The 12,605-nt window shown below is 34.9% G+C and overlaps 2 protein-coding genes across 2 annotated transcripts in view; one reads left to right on the forward strand and one right to left on the reverse strand.

Moving 5' to 3' along the window:
* Window positions 1–12,605, forward strand: part of LOC125779275 (uncharacterized) — a 40,120-nt gene that overhangs the window by 15,221 nt on the left and 12,294 nt on the right. The window lies entirely within an intron of this gene.
* LOC125779471 (uncharacterized) lies at window positions 485–3,234 on the reverse strand. The gene is made up of 2 exons (XM_049460830.1): window positions 3,163–3,234; window positions 485–2,758 (listed from the first exon to the last, which is right to left on the reverse strand). The coding sequence occupies exons 1-2, from the start codon at window positions 3,171–3,173 to the stop codon at window positions 2,104–2,106; spliced, it is 666 nt and encodes a 221-aa protein (XP_049316787.1). The 5' UTR covers window positions 3,174–3,234; the 3' UTR covers window positions 485–2,103.

Consider the following 12,605-nt stretch of genomic DNA (forward strand, 5'->3'; position numbering starts at 1 on the left):
CACACATACACTCATATTTGTATAAACCCAATGAAGTATTAAAATCATAATTTGTAACGATTATACAAAACTAACTATCTTTTAATTAAACGCAATCGGACCCATACGTCGACATACCCCGACAACGCACGAAATGCTTTTTGATTAATTTTTGTTGCTTCATCAAAAATGCGATTATTCCTTAACTAATACTTATAATCAAACTAATAGAAATCATATAGATGGTATTAGTAGTACTACCTATGTATCAGCCACAGTAAAACGTAGGCGGGTCTTCTAGTACATTTATAGTAATATAATCATTAGAATTTTCGATGGATAGAATAGCCAAATTGCTTAACCTTTCTTGTCCCATAGCATTCTTAAATAAGTTTTTATCAATATCAGTTTTGAAAATGATCGCTCGGCACTAGCCGTAGTTAAGGAATGGTGAGAAATAACAGAAATGCAGTGCACACTTCAGGAAAGCTTGAAGATATAAAATGGTTCTTTATTATTAATAAGTCAGCAAGCTCTCTTATAGAAGATGACCTTTCTATTTCGTGTTTAAAAGAGGATCGAAAACGGAGAATTTCTTTGGAAAACGACATAGATATATCTTTTTTATATAAATAGACAAATGCTAAAGCCTTTTCCAATAAATCAGTATCAAGTATCAGTATCAAGTTTTGCAAAGTGGCAGGCTGCAAGACACTAAAATTGGAAACAATTTCATTCATTCCTAGGAAACGCGATCTAAGTTGATTAATGATGATGTCTAATACACGATAGAATACGTTCACTTTAAACAAACTTTCAGGATCTTGGAGACGTTCATCCTCACAAATTTCATCAAAATGACGTTTCACTTTTCTCTGACGAGTTTTAGGAAATTCAGGGTTTATAGACCATTTAACTGCAATACTATTTGCTTCCGTTTTTAAATCTTCAAATTCATGTCGATACTTTTAAAGTTCTTCTAGACAGACTCGCAAACGCTTTGAAGCATTTGAAAGATCGATGGCTTTAGATTGAAGTGCTTTAGAAGCCGCGTCTATGGTTTGTAAGACTTTGCAATGGAAAACCAGCAACATAATAAAATTGTAGTTCTCTACCTTCTTCTTTAGCAAGATAGCTTCATTTCTCTCATCTGATTCGAAATTTGATAAAATGCTTTTTGTTAGCGCTTTTTGAACATCAACAAATCGAACCTTTAAAGCAAACATGGCATCAAAGCGTCCTGCCCATCTAGTTGGATTCATTGTTTTTAATGTTACTGAATTTGATGATACAACGGTTTCTCCTTTTTTGTTGTCAGATATAAAACTAGATAATATATTCCATCGTCTAATACTATGGCCAAAAAAATTATAAATTTGTTGCACAGTTTCGAATAATGTTTGTATTTCTATGACCTCTTTTACTGCATCATTTACTACCAAGTTTAAATTATGAGCAGCACAATGGACATACACTGCATTTGGCTCTATATCTCTTATGAGTTTTTGAACTCCGCCATAAGTACCTTTCATGGTATTAGCTCCATCGTACCCTTGTCCACGGCACTTATTCAGAGAAATACTTTTGTCATTTATGGATTTTATTATCTGCTTGGACATTGCTAAGGCAGTTTGATCCTTAACCTCATGAAATCCTAAAAATGACTTTAATTACGAGCGCCTTTGGGGTTCCATTTTCATCTTTCTCGATTACACAGGAACGGTAAAGTTCACACAATTGATCTGTTTTGGAAATATCTTGAGTAGTATCAAACAAAATGGAATAAAACGGTGCGGTGCCTATTTCATTTACCAGAGCATTTCCCACTTTTTGAACCAGAACAGCAATGAGCTCATTTTGTATTTTTGGACTTAAGTATTTAATCTGGCCCTTAGGTTTGCTTAGCAACTCTTGTAAAATAGGATCGTATTTGGCTAATAACTCAACAATACTCAAAAAATTTCCTTTTGGACCAGAATCATTGCCATATACCGTTTCTTTATGGCCACGAAAAGCTAAATTACAGGTTGAAAGTGTCAGAGTAACATCAAGGAGTCTAGTGAGTACCTGGCGCCAAAAAAATTTTTCTCTCTTGATAATGGACTCTTGCTCTTCATCTAGTGTTCAATGTAACTGCCACTGTCGATGTACAAAACATGAGTGCAAATGTTCTTTCGATGTCTCATGTCTTTCTATGGCTTCCACAATATGTTTCCAATCATCATAGCCTTCCATCCAAATATTTTGTATATTTTTAGATGCCCTATTTGCGAATAACCAACATGGTTCACAATATGCTTTTTGATGCAATAGAGAATAGGACAGCCATGTACGTTCTAACTTTACGCCAGATTTAGAAACAGTGTAATAATATTTATCTAAGAAAGATCTATTATTACTATCCCTTAAAAAGGGGCCTTTTGGTTTACAGTGTCCGTTTTCGATCACAAACCGTTTTACATGATCATTGAGTTCTTTAAAGTTATCTTTAGCAGTAACATGCGGTAAAGATTTTAATTTTTCTATGTTCAAACATGATTCATTTAAAGATTTACTCGTACCTGGTTGTGGTTGCTCTGAATCTAAATATTCACTGTTATCGGGCCCTGCGATATTGCCACTTATGTCATCATTTTCTGCCTTTCCGTCGCGCTGTTCATTTGATTCTTCTTGTATACTATCTTGATTATTAAAGTACTGACTTATTTTAGGTAACTTTTTATTTTGTTCTTCAGACTCCTTCTTTCGCTTTCGTTTTTCGCTTCCACTCTTATACTTTCTAGAACAAAACCGCAAAAAGTTTGTAATAATACTATAATTTTTATTTATTGAAAAATCTACTTAATTGATAACAAATGCCAAAAAAGCGACCGTAAAAATGTTTATAACGAAAGTCCACCGATTGTTCAAAGTTCAATTCAAGTGTCAAATTTTGTAAGTTTTCAAAGAACGTTGAACATAGGTACCGAAATAGTTTTGGTGGTTACGAATGTCAAAATAGTGAATTGATTTTGAAATGCGCGATGAGAATCATTATTTTAAATAATAGTTTCGTAACTTGTGATTTCAAACTTTACTACCGATACCTACCGACGATGTAAATGATTAATTTTATGGGTAGATTAAAAATTAAAATAATTGTAATAGTATAAATTATTTTAAATATTAGAATAAAATTCTTACCGAGTAGACATTGTCAACCTATTTTCACAATTAACTAATTAAATATATCCTCACTTGCAGCAAACAACCAATTCTTACAACAATAAACTGCCAATGAGTTCTTGCGTAATACAATAGTGGAGTTTTTCATATATAACGGGTGATTTTTTTGAGGTTAGGATTTTCATGCATTAGTATTTGACAGATCACGTGGGATTTCAGACATGGTGTCAAAGAGAAAGATGCTCAGTATGCTTTGACATTTCATCATGAATAGACTTACTAACGAGCAACGCTTGCAAATCATTGAATTTTATTACCAAAATCAGTGTTCGGTTCGAAATGTGTTTCGCGCTTTAATTTTGTTCAGCGATGAGGCTCATTTCTGGTTGAATGGCTACGTAAATAAGCAAAATTGCCGCATTTGGGGTGAAGAGCAACCAGAAGCCGTTCAAGAACTGCCCATGCATCCCGAAAAATGCACTGTTTGGTGTGGTTTGTACGCTGGTGGAATCATTGGACCGTATTTTTTCAAAGATGCTGTTGGACGCAACGTTACGGTGAATGGCGATCGCTATCGTTCGATGCTAACAAACTTTTTGTTGCCAAAAATGGAAGAACTGAACTTGGTTGACATGTGGTTTCAACAAGATGGCGCTACATGCCACACAGCTCGCGATTCTATGGCCATTTTGAGGGAAAACTTCGGACAACAATTCATCTCAAGAAATGGACCCGTAAGTTGGCCACCAAGATCATGCGATTTAACGCCTTTAGACTATTTTTTGTGGGGCTACGTCAAGTCTAAAGTCTACAGAAATAAGCCAGCAACTATTCCAGCTTTGGAAGACAACATTTCCGAAGAAATTCGGGCTATTCCGGCCGAAATGCTCGAAAAAGTTGCCCAAAATTGGACTTTCCGAATGGACCACCTAAGACGCAGCCGCGGTCAACATTTAAATGAAATTATCTTCAAAAAGTAAATGTCATGAACCAATCTAACGTTTCAAATAAAGAACCGATGAGATTTTGCAAATTTTATGCGTTTTTTTTTTTTTAAAAGTTATCAAGCTCTTAAAAAATCACCCTTTACAAACTCGAATCGGGGATTCCCCAAGCATCAGCTAGTATTACCAACATAAATTTTAAGCAGTGTTGCCGTTTGAGAAAGAAAAAAATACACCAAACTCATTTCAAAATTGCGCTAAATTTTAGCTGTGAATTTTTAATGGCAATAAGAGAAGATGTGTTTTTATGTGAATTTATTTAACCATTATTACATTTATCAAAATCAACTAAATTAAATAACTGAATATCTTTCTGGTCATCATTACGTTCGGGTGCGGTTGGTGTGCCTTCACCAGATGCCGTTTCTTTTTTTACAGTTTTAGTCAATTTCTTCAAACCGTGTTCAGGCAACATAAAAGTGTGGCAATTTTTCTTAAGAACTTTCAACTGATGACGTATCATTATAATTGAACTCTGTTAGTAAAATCAGAGACAGTCATAACATAACACTTTAATGTAAAAAAGAGACAAAATATTAAACGCATCAATAACATTGTGGTCGGGGAATACTAAATCCTTTGGGGAATTCCCAGCTAGTTATTTTCCTAACGTTTTACGGTTCTGGTAATTAACTTATTGGCTTAAATTTACGATCGTCAATAATTTTTACAATTTTCTACTAGATTCCGGAAAATATTTTTTAGGGCACTTTGTATTGAGAAAAAAAGCGCTGAAGAGTCTAGAATTGCGCTATCTAGCGCGAAATGCGCTAAAACGGCAACACTGATTTTAATGCCGGCAGTATACCTAGTCTCAGCGAGACACCCTGAGACATACGCAGTGAATATAAATGTAAACCAATATACACATATTTGAGGTACTTATGTTTGTCCACACATGTTTCCGAAATTATTACGAGTAATTGGATTTTGACCATTCTTTCTAAAACTGGGTTACATTTTTTTTTTACTAATGCATTGAAAGAACCTAGGTATATTTTTTTTAGTTGTGTATGTAACTAAGAAGGTAACAAATAAATTAAAGACAAAACTTTTTTTTACTTAAGAAATGTGTTTGTGTAATAATAAATGTTGGGAATTGAGATTTCCTCTGACCGGGGGCCCCTTTGGGCTGGGGGCCCGTGGCATTTTGCCGACTTGCCACCCAATAGTTACGCCACTGCGGGCATCCCAAAAGACTGATGCCATAACCTTGCCAGCCGATTTTTTTGTCTTTCCACGCTTGAGAACCGTTTCTTAATATGCAGTCCACCAGGCTGACAATCGATTGGGCTCGATTGATTTCACTGACGCACAGCCCAAATTCAATAGTATTTTTACCCCAAAAACCAATTCTTTCTTAACGCACGAAATGCTTTTTGATTAATTTTTGTTGCTTCATCAAAAATGCGATTATTCTTTAACTAATACTTATAATCAAACTAATAGAAATCATATAGATGGTATTAGTAGTACTACCTATGTATCAGCCACAGTAAAACGTAGGCGGGTCTTCTAGTACATTTATAGTAATATAATCATTATTGTCAAAACAACAAGTTGATCAGTCTTAAGAATGCAAAGAGTGTTTATTTTGCGTTGATAAGCATCTGAATTATCTTATTGACATCAAACTTCGTTGCTGTAACTCCCCCAGCAATACTATGAGGACTCTCCGGAATTATATTATTTCTTAAATTTATTTTATTCTTTTTTTTCAAACTTTTAGTAAAATCGTTGCTAGTACTACAAAACATATTGCGGTAAAAATTTTTATATCAAAAGAAAGAGTCTTATTGAGTAAGTACAAGATTTTCGCGGCACTTACCTCACCGTATTAAAAAATGCGAAACGAAAACTAAAATGGTAGGGAGGAACGTACGATGTGTGTCCTTGTCCGTCGATCCCTTTTGTTCGTTTTTGTATGGTGTCCTCATATAAGTTGAATTCGTTGTGGTGCTTGTTTGCGTGCGATGTGGAATGTAATGATGATGTGGTGTGTAGTGAAGATGTGGTGTATGTAGTGTGTGAGGTGAGGAAGTGTAATATTGTGAGGGGGGTCTGAGACTCATTTAGCCAATTATCATAATAACTCTGATTTAAAATTTCACTGAATAATGAAATATTTCAGTAAATTCAATTTTCATACTCTTGCAACATGTTGCTACCGAATATGAAAGTTTTGTTCATCCAACTTTTTCACGTATCACCTAAAACAAAACGAGATAGATATAAAGTTATATACTTATGTAAGTATATATCAATGATCATGATGGCAAGAGGCAATAAATTTTACGCCCAAATTCTATAAGAGGGCTTTACACTAGTGATGAGCGATATTTCACTACCGGTGATTTTTTCACTGTGATTGAAAAATCGCAAATCGCAACTGCGATCACATTTTATAAATAGCAGTTCGCTTCTATGAACTGCGATTGCGATCGCAGTTCGAAACTGTGATCGCAGTTCGAACCTGTGAATTGCGATCGCAGTTCGAAACTGTGATCGCAGTTCGAACCTGTGAATTGCGATCACAGTTCGAACCTGTGATTTACGATAGCAGTTCGAACCTGTGAATTACGATCACAATAGCAAATAGCAGAAAAGTAACAACTTTCTTCAGGATATTGTACATACATATATATCGTATATGCTATTTTTCGTCATAGCGGTTTGAAGTTTTGAGTGTAACGCTCTTATAATTTCTAATAATGGCAGGAAATGTATCAAGGAAAAGAAGTGAAGTATAGCAGATGTTTGAAGTGGTAGATGAAATGTAAGCAAAATGGAATTATGGAATATTTTAATTTGTTTTAATTAAATTTTTAATTTTACTTATTGTTAAAACCAAATATGAAAGCTTTTTGTGATGAAAACAAGAATTGTAACTAATTAATTTCAGAAAAAATTATGGAATAAAAAAATTACGGGGTTTTAATATTTTCCCAAAGATTAGGAAACTCCCGTTAATTATTAGGTTTTGAAAATATTAAAAGCGGGAATTCTAAACAAAGAAATTATCACCACACTAGTGGTAATTCCTTCTAAGAAATGTGTGAAACCATCATACCAACATACAAATGAACTATGCTATAAGGTCTAAGTGTCAGGTAGCCGAATCGCTCCAACATTTGCGAAAATGTAGTGAAAAGAAAGGCGGAAAAACTTGACTCGAGTTACAGGAGCCAAAAGAGAATTTGCCGCCAATAACGACAAAATGTTTTCGTCGTTCCCACGACAGTCGGGTCTACGTAAGTGGAACAAATCAGGATTTTTATTCGTCCAAACAGTGTCAAATTGGCAGAATCTGCCGCTACAACAACAACAACGACGTTTTAACGTCGACTTAGTTGCGATCGCAATAGCAATATAAAATCACAGTGATTTAAAAATAGCAATCACTGAAATCACAGATATCGAAAAATCACCATATCGCTCATCTCTACTTTACACGAGCCGATGTAAAACCGCCCACTATTATGTAAAATCACATATCTCGGAACCGCTCGACCGAATTCAACTAAATGCCTTCGGCGTATGCCAATGACTATAAATTGCCTAAATCCAACAACTGTTCGAGCTCTTAAGTACTGCATATTTGGACCGCAGAACCTATAGTTAACTTTTTACGACAAATGCAGGTCAGTATGTGAGATATATAATTGAAATTCAGGGATAATCTCTTCTGGACATTGGTATAGATATATCTCCCATATACCTAACGCAACGATTCTCCAACTTCCAGGTTCCTTACCGGCTTACATGTGAATTAGCTCAATTAGTAGAGCGTGCTTCAGTGATACCAGTATATCTCTGTGCCAAAAATGGGTAAAGTTTGGCAAAAACTTGAGGGTAGACCCATGTAACAAACATATAACATCCGAATGATTTTACTTATGATTGGTAATGTTAATGGTTTAAAGTACCTTACTCAATTCTAGGGGACATTTAATTAGTATGTGGAATGTTCATGTTATGTACAATAATAGATAAAATTGGGTCGATACTACCCGTAACTTCCATATACTAACTACATATATGTATTCAAAATAAGAATCAATCGATTGCGCGATAAGATGAACATAAAAGTTGAAGTAGTATCATTTAGCGGACTCACAAAACACTCAATCCAAGATTAATAATGTGTATATCAAAAGACAAAGAATTAAACTAACTATGTACATATATATATTATATTCAAAGACCACAGATGAAATGCAAAAATGAAATGAAAAAGAATAAAAAAACATAAGTAAGAAGATACTAACTTTTTATATGCCGAAAACGAAAGAAAAATATTAAACCAAATTAAGATAATTAGGATTGTTGAAGACGAAGAAGATGGAGATTATCATACATATTGCAAATGTACTTATAATGATGCTGCTGGAGAAAATAATTCGAGCTGCAGAACTTAATCGAGCAAGTACAATCTTTTATAAGAGTGTCCAGCAGCTGGCGTATCATCGGCCTCAACAGTTCTGCTTTCTCCAGACTGGACAAGAAAGCAAAGCAAATGGGTCTGGCAGTGAACGAGGGCAAGACGAAATATCTCCTGTCATCAAACAAACAGTCGTCGCACTCGCGATTTGGCTCTCACGTCACTGTTGACAGTCATAACTTTGAAGTCATAGATAATTTCGTCTATCTTGGAACCAGCGTAAACACCACCAGTAATGTCAGCCTGGAAATCCAACGCAGGATAACTCTTGCCAAAAGGTGCTACTTCGGACAGAGTAGGCAATTGAGTCTATAAGTCAGGGTATAAGTCGTTCATAATTCCCGTCCTGCTATATGATACAGAGGCTTGGACTAGACTTAGAGACTGTTAGTAAACCGCTTATTGTTATGTTTGTAGAGTGCTCGTTGATTAGTATATTCCTAACTTCATCGATATTTAACAAAATTGGATTTGTACCTGTACTTTACCTAAAGTGACTGAATACAAGTATATGGCTGATTCTATTTCGTCTATCCATGCTCTGTTTCTTGCTGGTATCAATTCAATTAAGTTTTCACGTTAATGTTCTTTTGTACAGCTAATTATTTTATTTACAGTGCCAGTTAATGGTTTTTTCTTTTTTTGTAATTGGCTATTAATATATATCTATTCGTCATTCGCTTCAATTAAAGATTCTGTTCGTGTTTGGAGTTAGTGAAAGTCATCAAAATCGGGAGTTCCCGCTATATATATATCTGAGAGCGCTGCCTAGAAGGTTAGTACTACGTGAGTGTCGGTAGTGAATTCTTAGTGAGTCCAGTAATCGTAAAATGCGGTCTATGTCCAGTTGCAATGTCTTTCGTATGTTTGTTCTTTGATATCAATTATTGACCTAGAAGAAATTGACTGAACTATTGAAAATATCGAAAACTTATGTATGCAAGTTAGATAATGTTTATTGTCTGTGGAAATTCAGATTTTGGAGGGTGGCGCTGATGTTTAGCTTCCTGACAAATTTTACAGTTAAGTATAATGTCCTTTCACCTTTTTCGTATGTTTGGCAAATAGTAATCCCTCAATATTTGCATAACTCTTTCTTTGAAAGACCGGCGTGCTCTATTATGTTCCGTATAAAGAATTTCCTTCTGATCATCCTCGTTAAAGATGTCAGTGAACAATGGTTTTATATGAACGAATTTTACTGTTGGAAAGGTGCTTTTAACTTTGAAAACCATTTGTAACATTTGGTTCATGCACCAATTAAACAGATCAAAAATTTCATCTATATATTTTGAAAAATAATATGGTGTCTAATTCGTGATTGAAATAGAATTTCAAGGATAATCTAACTAAAAAATGAATTTACCGGATTTATAATTCTGGAAATTACTTCTGTGGATAAATTTTCGCTGTTAACGGTTTCATCGCCTGAGCTGTGCGTATTTTTGTGTTCTAAACTATTTATGTGTTGTCTTGACAACGCATCTGCGACAACATGTTCCTTGTCGGGTTTGTAATGCAATTTAGAGGAGAACTCTTCTACAAAGGCTCTCCATCTTTTCAATTTTGCGTTAGGGTTTTTATCTGATATCGAATAGATAAGCGGTTGGTGATCGGTGAATACGTTAATATTATTTCCTCCGTATAGATAGTTTCTTAATTTTTGAAGAGCTCAAACAATTCAGAGGAGTTCTCGCTCATTATTATAGCTTTCTTCAGTTTACTTTAATGTTCGTGATGTCATGGCGATGGGTCTGCCACCTTTTGAAATTACTGCGCCCAAAGCGTGTGAAGACGGATCCGTGGTTAAATCAAAAGGTTTATCATAGTTAAGATATAGAAGAAGTATGTCTTCTGAAGACAAAATGTCTTTGATCTTTTGAAACACTTCATGAACTCCGTTGTCGAAAGTAATTTTTATATTTTTGGAAATGTTAGTACTAATTGTACCATTTTCTCCCTGTAGATATTTTGTGAGAGGTTTCGCTGTTAATGCGTAGTCTTTTATAAAACGCCTGTTGTAGCCAGACAAACCTAAAAAGGAACGCAATGCGCGAAGTGTTTTCAGAACTTCGTAACCGTCTTTTACCTTAGCTTTGGAGGTTCTAACTTTGATTTAAAAATAGCGGTTTTTCTAAGGAAACTCTCATGTTGGAACTACATATTTTAAAATACAAAGATAAGTAAAGTACAGATATAAATAAATTAAGATAAATAAATAGAGATAAATAAACTACAGAAAAATTACTGGTGAGGGGAATACTTATATTTTATTTCAATTTCGAACCCTTGCAAGCGTTCCTCCTTTTCAATTTGAAGTTTTTTCAATCGTTCATCCTTTTCCAATTCTAAGGTTTTTAAGTCCAATTCACGGTTCTTGATTATTATTTCAGCTTTACCTCTTTCAATTTCTGCTAGCAATCTTCTTTCATTCAAAGCGTGATCTTTTTCATGTTTCTCTTTTTCCCATTCCATTTTCATTTTAAACATTTGCACGAAACACGCTCGACTTGAAAAGCAACAAGATTTGCAGCAGATGATTTTGGGACATATTTTTTCATTTTTTCCGCGAAATCTTATGCTTTTTCAGGAACAATCACTTCACTTACATTGCTTGGTGGTTTTTTTTCATAATTGGCAATGTCAATTGGAGACGCAATTTCTTCGCCGACATCAGAAAAAAGGATTTCCAGTATTTGGCTGGCCGCGCTTTCATTCATTATGGACGTACTGCCACTATCAACCACTTCAAATGGTAATTTACTTTTGGCTTTCTTCCCAAAAATATGTTTAAGCTGATTAAAGTGTGGGCACATCTGCAACATTTCGCCTGAAATATAAACATTAAACAAAATTTTGTAGCATTCATTACGCTTACCTTCAACACTCGACGTCCCGGCATCAGACTCAAGAAGGCCTGCTCCTGTTGACATTCGCCAATCGCTTGCTTTTTTGTATAAAGCCTTCAGGTGCCGCACTTTCCACCATATTAAATCCCACGTTGCGTCTATTTTTGTGCTCTCAATGAGCTTTTTATAGAAAATTTTAACTGTTGGTGACTATTAAAATTAAAATTATTGTTACATAAATTGTTGAATTTAATCACTTACCTCTACTTCTGGAGCTTCCTGGAAGAAATCCAGTGTACTCTGGATTTCTTTTTCACTCCACTTTTTGTTTGGTTTTTCACGTTTAATTCTTTTTTTGCAATTGCAAATATGCAAGACCATTTGCACCAGATTCTGAAGCCCTATAAAGTACTTTTATTTCTACACCTTCCCCGATACGCAACGAACAACCTCTGAAAATTTCATCAAGATTGGTTCAGCCGTTCTCTTAGCGTTACTAAAAAACATTCATTCGTTTGTATCGGAAAAAGAAAAGGGCTATTTTTAGGGGTTCTCCGATAATTATTCGAATTTTTCTTGCCGTAAAAACCATCCTTAAACCTCAACGAAAATTTAAAAAAAAAGAATTGGCAAAATTGGTACAGGCGTTGTTGAGTTATGCGCTTAGCAACACATTTTGCGATTAATTTTTATATATGTACTAGCTGACCCCGCAGCCGTTTTCCTGCGTGAAATTATATGTTTTGAAATGAAAAGAAAGTTGAATTTATATTGTGTTGAAAATCATTTATTTGCGATTTTTCTATTTTTTTAACGTAGCGCAGCTTGATAAACAAAATCTTCTGGTTTCTGTTCTGGTGCGTAAATGTACACAGAACAGGTTTTCCAACTCGGGAACACGCCACGTATAACTGGCACGCACTCATGCAATCGTAGTTAGGATAATTTGGCAAATTTGGCATAAACATTCGTGATGAGTTCATATTTCGTTGAAGTGAATTGACAAAAGGCACGTGGATTGATATCAAACCACTGGAACCGAAATTTGCCTATTTTCAAATCTTATCGAATACGATGTAAAATATCTTCGGCAAATGACTATCGCGAAAAGTGTGCGAACTTCAGTGGCATGCGAAGTAGCTATCGAATCGTTCATCGTTTGATTAC

The sequence above is a fragment of the Bactrocera dorsalis genome, chromosome 6 (assembly GCF_023373825.1).
Source record: "Bactrocera dorsalis isolate Fly_Bdor chromosome 6, ASM2337382v1, whole genome shotgun sequence".
Taxonomy (NCBI): Eukaryota; Metazoa; Arthropoda; class Insecta; order Diptera; family Tephritidae; genus Bactrocera; species Bactrocera dorsalis.